The sequence below is a fragment of the Nerophis lumbriciformis genome, linkage group LG33, assembly GCF_033978685.3.
Source record: "Nerophis lumbriciformis linkage group LG33, RoL_Nlum_v2.1, whole genome shotgun sequence".
Classification (NCBI taxonomy): Eukaryota; Metazoa; Chordata; class Actinopteri; order Syngnathiformes; family Syngnathidae; genus Nerophis; species Nerophis lumbriciformis.
Genome location: NC_084580.2, coordinates 4,724,762 through 4,742,500, shown reverse-complemented (window position 1 = coordinate 4,742,500; position 17,739 = coordinate 4,724,762). Strand labels below are relative to the sequence as shown.

At 38.6% G+C, this 17,739-nt stretch overlaps 1 protein-coding gene across 1 annotated transcript; it reads left to right on the top strand.

The window, feature by feature from the left end:
- The first annotated feature begins 214 nt into the window (after nucleotides 1-214).
- Nucleotides 215-13,207, top strand: LOC133575818 (transcription factor BTF3-like). The gene is made up of 6 exons (XM_061928672.1): nucleotides 215-297; nucleotides 1,377-1,445; nucleotides 1,529-1,642; nucleotides 12,516-12,717; nucleotides 12,795-12,851; nucleotides 12,923-13,207. The coding sequence occupies exons 2-6, from the start codon at nucleotides 1,377-1,379 to the stop codon at nucleotides 12,967-12,969; spliced, it is 489 nt and encodes a 162-aa protein (XP_061784656.1). The 5' UTR covers nucleotides 215-297; the 3' UTR covers nucleotides 12,970-13,207.
- The last annotated feature ends 4,532 nt before the right edge of the window (nucleotides 13,208-17,739 follow it).

Genomic DNA, 17,739 nt, shown 5'->3' with positions numbered 1-17,739 from the left:
GTCATTTTCTTGTACATACTAATAATGAATAAAATATATTAGTGATATGCAGGGCGCGTGACTGTACAGCGAAGCCAATCTTGAATAGTACGAATCAAAAACTGTAAAAATTGTGAACGAAAATATCACTTACAGTGTGATTTTTTAAATTATACCCTGAATTAAAAATATTATAAATGTTATTTAAAAAATTGCGAGCTCGTCCGGTAGAAAGTATTTCTCAGACGTCACGTCCGGTTTTTCTTCCTTTCTCCGAGTTTCCATCCGCTGTGGAGCCGCGTGACCATACACTCCCAAGTAATTTCCCTTCTTTAGATACTTTACCACCTAATTCAACTTGTTTAATATTAGTTTCGTGCAATGTAGACTGTGAGTTACACCGCAGGAATCTTTAGTAGAAGAATAAACTGCCAGATATGCGAACATCTCGTTGTCGAGGCCCTAGCTAGTCTATTAGCTTTGGTGGCTAATTAGCTTGCTTTCTACTGTGCACATTGTTTACAAAATGTAAACTTTCATTGAAAATCAATGCAGCGATGTTCATAGCATACATTGACTATCTATTACTGCAGTCCATGTTAGGCTTCAGCTGCCTGACTTGATAGTGGCGGTCTTAGTTGAAAACTAGAGTCTGCAGCTATTTCTAAAAAAAATTTTTTACAACATTTACATACAAGCAAAGAAATGATAATAATCAAAACAAGTGCAGAAACAGTTTAAAACAGCGCCAGGGGGTTATAAACTCAGTAAAGCAACTAAAGAAGAATGCAATATATATATATACTTGTGTAAAGCAATAGGCTCACACAAGTTCCGTAAATAATCCAAATTTGGAGCACCACATGATAGTTTTCACAGCTTTTTGGTTAGAGGTAGAAAGTGTTTTAAAGTAAAGTTCTAATTATTTTTGAAAGGCACAAAAAACTGGTCGGCTATTGAAGAAACTTACATTTATGAATATAAAACTTAGCGAATAGTATAATGAGGTTGCAAAGGTAAAATTCCCTTTCAATGTTTTTCTCATACTGTGTAAAACCAAATGGCACATTTTTAAAACAAAGCACAAATTTGTCGTGAATATTGTCCAGGATGAAACGACAGATGCCCTGCCATAGTGATTGAGTACTTTCACAAGTCCAAAACAAGTGGTAAACAGTTTCTGGATGCATTATTTTTAACTCTTTAACACAGCTGTTCTACATTAAAGTTGTATTTGATGGAGATTCATGGTTGACAGTTATTTGTATTTACAAAGCCTATATCACCTGTCAGACTGTACTTTAATCGAGCTGAATATTTTTTCATTTAATCAGTCTTGAAAGACGAAACTTTGCTTATTGGTCTAAGTTCTTAGAAACCTATATTTGTTGTGTCAGATGAAGGAGTCCATGATGAACCAGGAGAAGCTTGCCAAACTGCAGGCTCAAGTCCGCATAGGTGGTAAGGTGAGTTGGGCTACAAGCTGGACCTGTTGAATTCTGGCACGTTCCAACCATTGACTGTGAAAACAGGCATGTTGTTGTTGCAGGGATCAGCCCGTAGAAAGAAGAAGGTTGTGCACAGAACAGCGACAGCAGATGACAAGAAGCTGCAGTTCTCCCTCAAGAAGCTGGGAGTCAACAACATCTCGGGAATTGAGGAGGTATTTTTAACTGGATCACGCTACTGGTATATCTCATGAAGTCCAAGAGCTGTATTGAACAATGTTACTACCAGGTCGGTCTTAGTTGCGAAGTTCCGATTAGGGGTTTATGCTGCCAATTCTGATTCTGATCATCCATGAGAGAGATCGGACGATATTGATACGAACCACGTGTATACTATGTAACTGTATTTTTTTTTTTAATGTATTTTTGTTGAGTGCTATTAGCAGTAGGGCTGAACGTTATGTCCGAAAACTAGCACAATATACGTTTTCTATATTAGACTTAGACGTCATTTTATTTTCATTCAAATTTGAACTTTACAGTACAAATAAGAACAACATTTTGTTGCATTATATTGGTCGATATCGATAATTATTGATATTTTTTATAACAGATGGAAAATATGGACCAGGAGAAAAATGCATTAAATGTTAACATTTTTATTTCAAGTGTAACCTTCCTCTTGATTATAATCCCTTCAGCTATCAAGGCGAATAGGAATGGTCAACACAACCATGGAAAACACTTAATTAATATAATCAAATTAATATAAACAAAGTTTTAAAATCACAATAAACACATAACAATAACGTCTTTAAATTAAGGTCCAAAAAAATGATTACCGTATTTTCCGCACTATAAGGCGCACCGGATTATTAGCCGCACCTTCAATGAATTACATATTTCATAACTTTGTCCACCAATAAGCCGCCCCGGATTATAAGCCGCGCCTACGCTGCGCTAAAGGGAATGTCAAAAAAACAGTCAGATAGTTCAGTCAAACTTTAATAATATATTGAAAACCAGCGTTCTAACAACTCTGTCCCAAAATGTACGCAAATGTGCAATCACAAACATAGTAAAATTCAAAATGGTGTAGAGCAATAGCAACATAATGTTGCTCGAACGTTAATGTCACAACACACAAAATAAACATAGCGCTCACCTTCTGAAGTTATTCTTCATTCGTAAATCCTTCGAATTCTTCGTCTTCGGTGTCCGAATTGAAAAGTTGCGCAAGCGTGGTATCCAAAATGGCCGGTTCCGTCTCGTCGAAGTCATCGGAGTCAGTGTCGCTGTTGTTCTGTGAATCCTGCCTTCCGGAAAGCTCGGACCACAGTTGTGACCGAAATATCTGCCCAGGCATTTACGATCCACTGGCAAATGTTGGCGTATGTCGTCCGGCGCTGTCTGCCCGTCTTAGTGAAGGTGTGTTCGCCTTCGGAGCTGTGTGAAAAAAGCCACCCGGCCTCTTCGCGTAAACTTCCCTTAACCACTCGCTCATCTTTTCTTCATCCATCCATCCCTTCGAGTTAGCTTTTATGATGACGCCGGCTGGAAAGGTCTCTTTTGGCAAGGTCTTCCTTTTGAATATCACCATGGGTGGAAGTTAGCATGGCAAGCTAGAACCACAGTGAAGGATGACTTCTCATTCCCTGTGGTGCGAATATTCACCGTACGTGCTCCCGTTCCACAGTGCGGTTCACAGGAATATCAGTTGCTGTGAAATACGGTAGTAATCCGTGTGCGGATGGAGAGATTGCGTCTTTTTATGAACCGGATCCTTGTCGCTTAGTAGGAGCCATTTTGTGGTCTTTACAGATGTAAACAGGAAATGAAACGTACGGTGATATCCGCGCGTTTTTTCTTCTTCTTCCGGGGGCGGGTGGTTGCTTACAGTAGAAGAAGAAGCGCTTCCTGTTCTATGGGGGCGGGTGCTTTCCTTGGCGGTTGCTTGCGTAGAAGAAGAAGCGCTTCCTGTTCTACCGGGAAAAAAGATGGCGGCTGTTTACCGAAGTTGCGAGATCGAAACTTTATGAAAATGAATCGTAATAAAGCGCACCGGGTTATAAGGCGCACTGTCAGCATTTGAGAAAATTTGTGGTTTTTAGGTGCGCCTTATAGTGCGGAAAATACGGTATGTAAGAAATGCTTAATAAAGTGTAACGAAACGTGTGAAAAGGTAAACATTGAGAGACTGAGAAGAGTATTTTTTTGCCGGTTTACTGCCAGGAAGTTACACAAATTTAATTGGGTCTGTTATTTTTATTCAAATATTGGTTTATATTATGCAGTAACTAATATTTACTATTATTGGACCCAATTATTATTTTTAAACTAGCACATTTTGTTATTTTAGTAATACCGTCCTGCACTTTAGTTACTACCTGTTGTAAAAGGTAACAGACATGGGTTGAAAAGAAAAGATGGGCGCGGCAAAGGACGACGGTTCGTTTGAAAAAGTGCAAAAAACTGGCATACTGTTGAGGTGACTTTTCATATTTTATCGAAAATGTATTCTGTCTCTGTAATACTAATTTTTTAATTCAATTCTCGCTCCGTGCAGAGAATCAACAGCGATATGGCACGACCAAACTTGATAGTTGATACTGTTAAGCGATTGGCTGTTTAGCTAGTCCCTCTCTTAGTTCACTGATTTGCACAATGGTCAAGCAGTGTAGTACTTGTGTTGCTCGATACTGACACCTGTTGGATCTTAGACATAATTGCAGGCAACCTAGTTGAGAGACCCAACTGACATATTTACATCTTTTTAAAATTATCTGTGGTGTTGTGGCAAGGTGTTAGTTTGGTAACACGTGGAATTTTTTGCGTTTTGGCATTACGTTTTTTTAATGCAAGTTCGATTTATATCTATCAAATCCTGCGATGAGCTGGCGACTTGTCCGGGGTGTACCCCGCCTTCTGCCCAAATGCAGCTGAGATAGGCTCCAGCGCCCCCCCGGGACCCCGAAAGGGACAAGCTGTATAAAATGGATGGAAATACTTCTCTAGACATCATCAAAACTCTTTTTTATTGGACAAAAGATAGTTGGAGAACCTACAGCAGTTCCATGAGGCTTTTAGTCACAACAATGCTAAGGTGTTGGCAGTCCTTGATCTGTACATTTAGTTTTGTTTATTAGCCGCACCGGTGCTACTACATGAAACAATTGTTTAGTAGCACAGAAAAAAGTTAGAAGCACAGCGAAATTTAGGAGCAATATAAAGTGTCATAGATAACACAATTGTAATATCAACACTCAAACAATGTACACAGTAACACATGTGCACTCATACATATTAACACAATGCTATCATAAGCCCTAATAAAAACCTCACTTACACATCCCTGTCCCACAGCTTCTTGTGGTCAAGTCACACTATGTCATGCCATAGACAAATGTACTAAGTTACACATACAATCACATAACATGACTGACAACACTTCACATGCATTGCATTGCAGATCATAATGTGACTTATACACATGCCAGAATGATCAGTGATGTTGATAGGTTTTCAATCTAGTGAGTCACCAGGAGCCATAGGGGGTGATTTTAATCGGCCCTGTGAAAATCCAGCGTGTCCCACTAAAAGGGGTTGTTTGCTACCTTTACGGAGATGCCTAGACATTGCTACCTTTCCAAATGATTTTAAGCATTATATCCTGACCACTTATTGCTTTTAGCACACAATAATGTACGGTAACTACCGTATTTTCCGCACTATAAGCCGCCCCGGGTTATTAGCCGCACCTTCAATGAATGGCATATTTCAAAACTGTGTCCACCTATAAGCCGCCCCGGACTATAAGCCGCGCCTACGCTGCGCTAAAGGGAATGTCAAAAAAACAGTCAGATAGGTCAGTCAAACTTTAATAATATATTAAAAACCAGCGTTCTAACAACTCTGTCCCAAAATGTACTCAAATGTGCAATCACAAACATAGTAAAATTCAAAATAGTGCAGAGCAATAGCAACATAATGTTGCTCGAACGTTAATGTCACAACACACAAAATAAACATAACGCTCACTTTCTGAAGTTATTCTTCATTCGTAAATCCTTCGAATTCTTCGTCTTCGGTGTCCGAATTGAAAAGTTGGGCAAATGTGGGATCCAAAATGGCCGGTTCCGTCTCGTCGAAGTCATCGGAGTCAGTGTCACTGTTGTCCAGCAGTTCTGTGAATGCTGCCTTCCGGAAAGCTCGGACCACAGTTGTGACCGAAATATCTGCCCAGGCATTTACGATCCACTGGCAGATGTTGGCGTATGTCGTCCGGCACTGTCTGCCTGTCTTAGTGAAGGTGTGTTCGCCTTCAGTCATCCATTGTTCCCACGCCGTTCGCAGTCGTGATTTGAATGCCCTGTTGACACCAATATCCAGCGGCTGGAGGTCTTTTGTCAATCCACCCGGAATGACGGCGAGTATTGAATTAAGCGCGTAAGCGTGTCTCTTAATGTGATGTTATGAGCTAGCAAATATAACAACTACACTACCCAGCATGCAACGATAGTGACGAGCATGCGTGGTAGCCCTGAGAAGCGTTGTTGTATGTGCTGGCAGTTAGAATGTGGTTATGAGCACGCTGTGAGTAAACGTTGAGAACTCAGTTAACACGCCTCGTCTGCATTTTTTATAATTAGACAGACAACACACTTACCGGTAATAGGAGCCATTTTGGGGTCTTTACATAAACACACAAATGGAAATGAAACGTCACATATCCCAGCATGCACCGCGCGCTTCTTCGTCATCCACTGTTCCCACGCAGTTAGCAGTCTAGCTTCGAATGCCCTGTTGACACCAATATCTAGCGGCTGGAGGTCTTTTGTCAATCCACCCGGAATGATGGCGAGTATTGAATTAAGCGCGTAAGCGTGTCTCTTAATGTGATGTTATGAGCTAGCAAATATAACAACTACACTACCCAGCATGCAACGATAGTGACGAGCATGCGCGGTAGCCCTGAGAAGCGTTGTTGTATGGTGGGAGTTAGAATGTGGTTATGAGCACGCTGTGAGTAAACGTTGAGAACTCAGTTAACACGCCTCGTCTGCATTATTTATAATTAGACAGACAACACACTTAATAGGAGCCATTTTGGGGTCTTTACATAAACACACAAATGGAAATGAAACGTCACATATCCCAGCATGCACCGCGCGCTTCTTCTACGGGGAAAAAAGATGGCGGCTGTTTACCGAAGTTGCGAGACCGAAACTTTATGAAAATGAATCTTAATATTTATCCATATATAAAGCGCACCGGGTTATAAGGCGCACTGTCAGCTTTTGAGAAAATTTGTGGTTTTTAGGTGCGCCTTATAGTGCGGAAAATACGGTACTAGCTGGTGATGTTCTTGTTATATTTTTGGTTTGAAAAATGTAACAGTTGCAAACAGCTGCACCCTTTTAAAAATATGTATGTGCTTTAATTCTATGTAAGACAGGTCAGTCTGGCAATTGGGACATTTAACCTGCATAAAATAAAATAATTACTTTAAACTAATGATTCATTTAAAAATAATTTAAATTGTGATAAAGTAATTAAGCGGAAAATGAGTGCTATAGTAGCAAACTATGAAACAAAAATGAATACTGTTTTTGTACATACAAAGACCATTCCCCTTTCTGTCTTGTTCCATACCATAGTGGATTGAAAAAAAATGATTGATAAAGCAAGAAATTCCACTAATCAACCCTGATAAGGCACATCTCTGAAGTAAAAACATTTTAGGTGACTATCTCTTGAAGCTCATAGAGAGAATGCCAAGAGTGTGCAAAGCAGTAATCAGAGCAAAGGGTGGCTATTTTGAAGAAACTAGAATATAAAACATGTTTTCAGTTATTTCACCTTTTTTTGTTCAGTACATAACTCCACGTGTTCATTCATAGTTTTGATGCCTTCAGTGACAATCTACATTGTAGATTGTCACTGAAGGCATCAGTCATGAAAATAAAGAAAACGCATTGAATGAGAAGGTGTGTCCAAACTTTTGGCCTGTACTGTATATACATACACACGCACATAGTGTCTTCAAAGTGTATATATAATTAGGGCTGTCAAAGTTAATGCGATAATAATGCGATAACTATAAATTTCAATAACAGCACCCTTTTTTTTTAACGGCCAATTAACCCGAATACCTCTTTTTTGACCCTCCTGCTGTGCCGTAGTGGGGTAACTTGGCTGCAGTTCACTTGCTACTGATGAGCCACAAGCGAGCAAACATGGATAAAGAAAAGGGCACATTATGGAAATATCAGGTTCAAAGCCATAACAAGTTGTTCTCCTGTCAAGAAAGGACTTTTTTGCCGTGAGAAGACACAACATCCCTGCAGCAAACGCCTGCTGCGCTTGTCGTTCTAGAGGTGGGTGGTGCTTCACTTCCGTGTTCAGATTACGGTTGACGTGCAGTGATAACATAACATTTAGATTGTTACTGTGACTGCTTTAGTAAGTAAGATGACATGATAGCTCAACAGAAATGAAAAACGGTTGGCGGGATGTCAAAAGAAGACTTTTTATTGCAGTCAATCCGACATCAAAACATGTCAAGACACTTTCTCAAACCAATCACACACTTTTCCGTCTTCAAAATGACAGCGCTACGCGTTTAGGGTTTACTCCTTAATGTACGGGCTTCATATTAGCCGCCACACCTAACAAAATAAAGTAATATAATGTAGCGTCCAGGAGAAAACAGTCTGACACTTTTTTTTTTTTTAGCTTTTATGGCCAATTTTATGCACACACGTCTGCCTCCGTGTTTCACTCCCAGACACACAACACTTGTTCATTCTCCGCTGACACGGTGTGTTCAAAGACCATGGAAAAAATGGCCATCATAACACACTAACATACACATTAATACCAGTCATACACACGGGGTTGTCTGGACTGGAGGCAGCGTGTCCGCGCTGTGGATGTACTATATTTGAGATACACCAGCGGACAGCCATCTTTACAATTTAAGGTGACACTGGCGGCTTTTAATGAGAGAAAGGCTCTTGACAACGCGAAGCAAGTGTGACGTCAGGCTGTCTGCGGCTCGCTTTTAGTCACGGACATGGAGCGACAGATTCTGAACAGAGTCTCTAAACACAAGTACAGTCGCTAATAACACCAGAAGTAGATGTTAGATTTGTTGCCAGTTGTTTCTATTACAGAAAAAGTGACTAAAAGGATTGGATAAATCTCTCAAATAAAAATGATCTCAAAGTACAGTGTACAATAAGCAGCAACAATTTAAAAATAGAACAAAACGATATGTAAGAACAATATATATGTTAATACTTAATAATAACAGATTTGTTTTAAATTGATATTCACATCCCTTTTATGTTATTACATATTATTTGTATGTATATATCTAATTATATATATATCTAATTATATATATATATATATGTATATATTTTTATGTTATTATATATTACTATATATGCATCATGCCTTGATGTCATTTCAACCACACCTCTACCGACACAGGTATTTTGGCAATTTTGGGGAAACCCTGACATTAACAAAATAAAAATGTCTTACATTACGATCATGCTTTGTCAAAGATGTTTTGTAATGTTATTCTGTGATATTTGCACTTAAAGAGGGATAAGCGGTAGAGGATGGATGGATGGAAATGCTAGTACATCAGTTTAGTAATATGGGGGTGGGGCTGAGGGAGGGAATTTTTCTGGCTGGCTGAAGTATTTAGTAAATTATTTTATAACATGTTCTGGTCGAGTCCTCAATTACAGAATGATTAGAATGCTGAATATTACATTTTATTAATTTATAGAGATGGTTAAAACGTTGTCATGCAGCTATCTGAAGCCACCCGCCCTAAAAATGATCTGTCTCGGGTACACTTATTAATGGTGAAAAATTATACCTATCTGTGATTAATTGCGCTTAATTTTGAGTTAACTATGGACAATGCGATTATCGCGATGAAATATTTTAATCGTTTGACAGCCCTAATATATAGACATACATACTGTGTATATATCAAACAAACATTTTTATCCAAACAATATAACATTACAGCAAGCTTAAATGTCAACACACACACTTGTTGGTGCACTCAAAACACAAACAACTTAAGGACAATCATTTTACCTTGTGTTTGGGAATATGTGTGACATTGTTGAAAACAGTTGAAGCAGTAGCTTCATGTTGTCGGTGCTAGCGATAGTATAAACTTGCAGTGTGAGGCGATCTTTCCTCGCCTTGTGTTCAGGTAGTGTCTTCTCCTTCCCTGTAATAAAGGTCTGCTGTGGCATCTTTTTCGGTCTCGTCACAATTAAAGGCTTGCAGCGGAACAAAGCCCCCAAAATGAAGGGGCCGCAAGCCAGAGGCTAACTAAGTAGCTAAAATGCTAGCTCAATGATTGTCTAGCAACCAGAGAGCTATACAGCAAGAATGTAACAGTTGGGACACATTTAAAGTTTTTCTGATCACTAAAAGTGATCTCTTAGACAGGCCCACACAACTCTGACAGGCGCAAGGTACGACAATTGGGGAAATAAACAAGACAGAAATTCCGTTAGCCTCGAAGCTCTTCGAAATAACCATGCCAGTGTGTACATGATGTGAGGTAGGGGGCCCTACCTCTTCAAAATGGCCGTGCCCGCGTGCACAGGAAGGGATTTCATCAAAATGGCATTCTCCAAAGGGCTTCCAACGGCACACAAAATGAAGTATTCGTACGCCGAGACATGGTGCGCACACAGGCATATTTTTGGCACGATGTAAACGTTCATAAACCTGAAAGAATGCTATTAGAGGCGTTTGTGAATTGAGGTTCCACTGTAACTAAGATGACATATACATCCAAAATTATAGATATGGCTGTAACAATGAATGATATGTCAAACACATAGACAGTTTAAGTATCATCTGCATTTACATTTGGATTTAACAGAGAAAACAACACTGCGCTCCACTTTAGCAAGTAACATGCACAGAAAGAGGTAACTCCCTCTCATAGATGGATACACATTGGTGGAATGCCAACTTGAATGTCCTTAGAAAATGTAAAAGGGACTCGCATGATATGAGAAGGTGATTGTCCTTTGATGAATGCTACCTGTACACTGACTGACAAGAGGTGATTGTCCAAGGACAATGCGAACTTCAAATTACTATTTTGGGATGCCTGCATGTTCAGTCTTCAGGCACAAATCAAACCTTTTGAACATTACCTAACATTATTAGGAATTTGGATTAATAACCGTGATTTGGGTTGTTCTGGATGTCTGGTTTTCTGCAAATTTGTCTTTTGTGACTGCTTGTATTTGATTTAATGCAAGACACTCCTTTTATTTGGATTTCATAACCACTACTCACCAAATATGACAACAAAGTTGCAAACTTGTCACCACAGAATCCTTCTGCAATGTCTTATTCCCTGGCAAACCAGGTGTGTATGAGGTGTGTAGAGAAGCAAAGTTATGCACACCGCCGGAGTGCCATTATTTATTTGAGATCAAGGACGAACCTGAAAGCATGTGTGTGTGTGTGTGTATGAGAAGTGTCACAAGTCAATGAAGATTGCTCTCGCAGCCAGAGGTGTGTAGTAACACGCTACATTTACTCCGTTACATTTACTTACTGCAGTAACTTTTTGGAAAAATTTTACTTTTCAGAGTAGTTTTAATGCAACATACTTTTTATTTTTACTTGAGTGCTTTTGTGAAGAAAAAACGCTACTTTTACTTCATTACATTGAGTTTTGTTTCGATCGTTACAATTATTTATATCAAAATTATTCATAATCTGTTAAGGCATTCAAAGGCAGCCTGGCATTCTGCTTTGCAAATAACAAGCCGGTGGTGAGGGACTGTTTATGTACGCCAACCAAGCACAAAATTAAAGCTAAAATAAGTCAGTATTTTTGAAGCATATTATAAAATAGAAACCTACCCTTTTATAGTGTGAGAATGTTCCCAAAGAGGGACAAGCGGTAGAAAATGGATGGATGGATACAACGTTCCCTCTAAGGTGCCAACCTGCGCAATTGCGCACTGCTCACGCGTCCTGTGCGCACAGCAAATCTATGCCGCGCAGAAAATCAAATCCCACTCTAAACAAAATTAACAAATCGTTTGTTTTGTATGATTTTGCAATGCAACTGTGAGTAACAGGTGACGAAAGGCAGCCACAACAAATACATTATTGTAACGTCTGTGGAGACACTTAAAGGAGGACAGGAATTCCATTGGTCCCTTTATTTAGCGAAATTGTTTGTCGGCCATAACCACACCAAAACAATGTGTAAAATACTTCTATCTAGCAAAACTGGTCGTTGTCTACCGTACAAACCAAGCCAAAAGCAACTCTTTGTCATCTGTTATATCAACAGCAGCCGCTTGCTCTCTCTCTCACCTGCACCAACACATACACTATGGCAATTAGCCACTGGTGCGTATATGGCCACACAAAAAGTTGGACAACTCCAACACTACACGTAAAGTGTAAATTTCAGGTCGTTTTACTATGACTCCTCAATCAGTGTGCTTATTCTACTGTCATTTGTTAAGAATATTATTTTTTTGATATTAATCATGAAATGATGTTACAGGACTACATCATTTGCTAATACAAATATTTATTTTACGGACAGAAAGTTAATAAACACTTCATCTCATGCAACATGTGAATGTTTTAAGGGGAACTAAATGTGATCTCTGAAAGGGGTACACAATCTTTCCAAAGCAGGACCCCCACCCAGGCATAAAATACTATAGTGCATAGCTGATTAAAAAAAAACAATATCTAAGTGGGCCAAATCACATATATTAGAAAATAATCTGTTGAAATTGACTAGTCACTTGATTATAATAATAACACATTTAAATTGTTATGTCAGGTTTGAAACAAATGTGCTGCTGGTATGACCACAGTGTGCACGTCTGTATTCCACTGAATGCTCAGGGTGTTTGTGCGTTTGCTCACACACATGAACAATTAGAGGGAACATTGGATAGATATATGAGGCATCAACTCTTTGTAAAAGCAAGATCCTTTTCCTTTGTGATCACCAATTGTAGTTTTCCTTCCTCCATGTAACTATTCCTGTAGGTGAACATGTTCACAAACCAGGGCACAGTGATCCACTTCAACAACCCAAAGGTGCAAGCTTCCCTGGCGGCCAACACCTTCACCATCACAGGCCACGCTGAGAACAAACAGCTCACAGAAATGCTCCCGGGTATCTTAAACCAGCTGGGAGCAGACAGTCTGACCAGCCTAAGGAGATTAGCGGAGACCCTGCCCAAGCCAAGTAGGAACAATGTTGTGAGACCACCATTGGTATGTGTCTTGTTCACCACTCATTTGCACCGTTTGCTTCTTCCCTAGCTGGGGAGAGCAAAGTCTCCATGTTTGCTGCAGAAGAGGAGGAGGATGAAGTACCTGGTGAGCAATGGCGTCCTGTAACTTATACCATAATTACAAACCTTCATAAGTATTCTCTCATATATTTTCAGATCTTGTCGAGAACTTTGACGAAGCTTCAAAGAACGAGGCCAACTAAATAGACCCCAACAAACACTTTGTCGGCTCTTAAATTGCCTCATGTTGTATTTGTCCATCGTATTTGTAAATGTTTCTTTACAGCTATGCATCATTTGACAGTAAAACTATTTTTATTCAGCTGAATGTGTAAACACTGTTTTTCTCAGTGCTGCCCCACTCCTGCTTTACAATGCCAACAACACAATCAACATGTTCTAGTGAAACTAATCACATAATAAAGATTACATTTAAACCCATTATTGTACTTGCATTTTCTTTTTGTAGCGTGAGGTTATGATCTATAAACTAAGCATGTACCTTTGGAATTTTTTGTAATGACCTCTTTCACATTGAAAACTCACAAAATACCTTTTAGACAACCTGAGGAAAGGTGGGATATTTCCACAGCAGTGCATGATAACAGTTTTCCCATTTTTAGTCAGTGCTGCCTACACATCATCACCTTTACAAAATGTTGACTGTGTAAAAGGGGTCATTATCATGAAGGGGATGAGTGGGCTTTGAAGGTGACACATTAAAAAATAATTTATTCTGATGCGGAGTGGAGTGTACCAAAAGAGATTCTGATCTATGGAATTTAATTTGAAGATCTTAAAACCACAAAGAGAAATGTCAAGAATTAAAAGCACATTACTCATCCACACTTTGTAATGTCCATCACTGAAAAGCAGTCTCCACTGTATGTTAAATGGCCACAAACCAGACTATCAACCTATTTCCACATCCCTTCCAGCACACAATCATATTACATAAGACCAAAAATATATTCTTGCTGACAACTTCATGGTATTACCAGCATTAAATGAAATGAAACAAACTACTGTATGCAGCTACATATGTTCAGAAGGTTCAAATGATGAATTAAAAAAAGGATGGTATCGCCCCGCAGGAAGCAATAGTTGCGAAGTGTACACTATGAAACTATTTTTTGTGACAGGAACTTGTGAGACGTGCGTCACAAGTTCCTGTCACGTGCAAGAAGAGGACTTGTTCTGTCATTGATGACATTTGCCTCACAAATTGGGGTTGCCCAAAACCTGACTATGGGAAATTATGTACTCCACTCCATTGCTACTATATTTGCATACAACATGTACAGTATGTAATGATTGTGTTCAAAATGAGGTTCAATGTTAGCGTAGATTTATATTATGATATGAAGTATAGGGTTTTGCACATGGCTGTCATTTTTTTTAAATTGTTTGGCCTGTTGTTTGCCACCAATAATAGGTTTAAGCTTTAAGAGGTTTCCTGGTCCAAAGTATACCACATCATGTATCAAACATGAGCGTGCATGGCTGCTAATTGAAAGTTTATAGACGATGTGACTTCTGACCTATGTATGATTTTGCGAGGCCAACTACCGTATTTTTTGGACTATAAGTCGCAATTTTTTCATAGTTTGGCCGGGCTCCAGTGCGACTTATATATGTTTTTTTCCTTCTTTATTATGCATTTTCGGCAGGTGCGACTTATACTCCGAAAAATACGGTAAACAGAATATATAAAACACTGCTTGACAGAGCAGCTGGAGAGCAAAAATGTCCAACTTATTTGTTTGCCTGAAATGACCTAACAGTAGTACATTTATTTGGCCTTTCAACACTTCTGGGGCCGTAACAGTGATTCTAGATTGTTCCCTCTTCTGGGCGAGTCATTCTTGCTGAACCCAGTTATGGCCCATCTTCTTAGTGTCATTTATAACTTCAAATTATTGTGTCAGCTTTCATCATACAACTTCTCCATCAGTTTTGACGGTATCCAATAGTTGCCAGAGGATATCACGGTGTAGAGCAGGGGTGTCAAACTCATTTTCATTGAGGGCCACATCGCAGTTATGGTTGTCTTCAGAGGGCCGTTTTTAACAATGAGTAATATATGAATATACATGTGTATATATATATATATATATATATATATATATATATATATATATATATATATATATATATATAATACATTTACAATATACTTTTTTACATAAGCTGCAAAAAAATGTTTACATTTTTCTTTAAAAACTGGCAGCTTAGTCACCAGAATTTTACAGTAAAAGCAGTGGTTTTTTTACAGCATATAAAAGAATTTAATAAATGGAATGGAAAAACAATGCCACTGTTTTAGCGGTAAAATTCAAGCAACATAGCTGGCAGGTTGGGTTTTTTTTACTGTAAAATCTTGTTTTAATGTTTTTTTTTGTTTTTTTTTTATGTTTTAGTGTCTGACTGTATATAGAAAAAAACAGCACCAAAGTTGATTTTATAGTACAAAACTCAGTCGGCGGAATTAACCGTAAAATCTATTGTCAATTTTACGGTCTACAATTTGATTGATAATTTGTTTTGAAATCATAAGTCAAGCAGATATTTAAGTACAGTATCTTTATTTTAGCAAAAAATATTTTTTGGAATACATGATAAATACAATATTTTGATTTTGACAATATTGAATTTGAAAAAAATATGCAACTACATGCAGTACATGATTTTTAATGTCAAAAGGGAAAGAATAAATACATTTATTAAGGAAAGATTAAGCATTTTATTAACGCATATTATTTCCAGGCTTTCACGGGCCACATAAAATAATGTGGCAGGCCAGATTTGGCCCCCGGACACCTGTGGTATAGACTGTCGAATACATTTTGATAGTCAACAAAGTTAATGTAAGTTACTTACTAGGGACAATATTGTTGAAATCAAACTTGGGTACACTTTAGAGTAGTCGGCGTACAGCTTGTATAGCAATATAGATGTACTATCCACTAAAACCGTTATTGTCTAAGTTGCTGGCATGTGAGTACACCTCAAATGTCTAAATTGTGTCCAAAGTGTGAATTTATTAATTATATTCCTTTTAGGTATGGAATTCACCAGAGCTGTACAGGCATTTAATGGAATCCTCTTCCATGATGACATCACTGGTGGAGATGGCGGTGTGTCTGGGTTTTTTTTTTTATCATGTCAGGAAAACTTCCAGGTGGCTCAGTTTCTCAAGGGAGGGATCATGCTCTGCCTCACAATGTCACAGAACATGTTGGGATTCATGTTTCCTAAATGAACCGCTGCCCACTAGTACTGGCAGCACTCACGCAGCCAGAAATACCTTGCCAGCTATGCTATTTAGACAATAATGGTTGTCTATTGACTCATTTTCAGTGGGTAGTGAATCTGTACAAGCTGAACCAAGTTGGATTTCTATTCTATTGTACCTCGGTGAGATATACTAATAAAAATGCTTAATGAATTTAAAGTCAGACCCGTTTCCAGTGAGGGTTGGACCTTTGTCACTGATTCTGTTCATAACTTTTATGGACAGTATAGTCAGGCACAGTCAGGGCATTAAGACGATTCCGTTTGGTGACTTCAGGATTGGGTCTCTTGTTTTTTTACAGAAGATCTTCAGCTCTCACTTATGGGGTGCCGAATGTAAAAGTACAGTCACACCTTTTCTAGCAGATCAGATTTAACTCATTTTCCTCAGATTCAACTCACCTTTCTCAAATTTTGCTAGTTTTCATCACATTTGGGGTGAAATTAAATGTTGACTCAAAATATTATATCCATATGTTAAATCTAAACCTAAATCTTAAACCTAAACCTAAATGATAAATCTAAATGTGAGCACCAAATGTTAAATGTGAACACTAATTGTTGAATTTAAACCTAAATGATGAATCTAAATGAGAGCACTATATGTTAAATGTGAACACTAAATGTTGAATCTGAACGAAAATGTTAAATCTAAACCTAAATGTTAAATCTAAACCTAAATCTTGAATATAAACCTAAATGTTGAATCTAAACCTAAATGTGACATCTAAATCTAAATCTTGAATATAAACCTAAATGTTCAATCCAAACCTAAATGTTGAATATAAACCTAAATGTTCAATCTAAACCTAAATCTTAAATCTAAATGTGAGCGATTAATCTCTCGCCAAGTGTAAAGATGAATATTCCTAGGATGTCAATATTTCATCAATCCGACAGCTATCAGCCGCAAACCATCTCTGCCTCTCAGTGCACGACACTCCTACATCTTTCTGACTGCGGAAGAAGAAAACATGACCGATGCTTACTGATTGATAATGCATGATAACGTGATAAAAATGTTAACTCCAACCTCGTGAGTGTGCATGGTGTGTTGAGACAATCAGACACTCAAACACGTGAACGCAATTAATGGAATTGATTTGTACACCGAGGGATGCAGTCTGTTGGAATACATCTATTTCTATTTGTACACTATTTTGCCAAAAGTATTTGGCCACCCATCCAAATGATCAGAATCAGGTGTCCTAATCACTTGGCCCGGTGTATAAAATCAAGCACTTCGGCATGGAGACTGTTTCTACAAACATTTGTGAAAGAATGGGCCGCTCTCAGTGATTTCCAGCGTGGAACTGTCGTAGGATGCCACCTGTGCAAAAAATCCAGTCGTGAAATTTCCTCGCTACTAAATATTCCAAAGTCAACTGTCGGCTTTATTATAAGAAAATGGAAGAGTTTGGGAACAACAGCAACTCAGCCACGAAGTGGTAGGCCACGTAAACTGACAGAGGGGTCAGCGGATGCTAAAGCGCATAGTGCAAAGACTTTCTGCACGGTCAGTTGCTACCAGTGACGTGCGGTGAGGTTCATGACTGGTGAGGCACTGACTTCATCACAGTCAGATTTACAAACATATGAACCCTAAAGAGTAACTTATTCACCATTTGATTGGCAGCAGTTAACGGGTTATGTTTAAAAGCTCATACCAGCATTCTTCC

Bases quoted from the DNA above. Each gene is read 5' to 3' on its own strand.
- LOC133575818 (XM_061928672.1), top strand. From the start codon at position 1,377: ATGAAGGAGTCCATGATGAACCAGGAGAAGCTTGCCAAACTGCAGGCT. The intron at 12,718-12,794 runs GTAGGAACAATG...CTTCTTCCCTAG, and splicing joins GGAGACCCTGCCCAAGCCAA to CTGGGGAGAGCAAAGTCTCC. The intron at 12,852-12,922 runs GTGAGCAATGGC...ATATATTTTCAG, and splicing joins GGAGGAGGATGAAGTACCTG to ATCTTGTCGAGAACTTTGAC.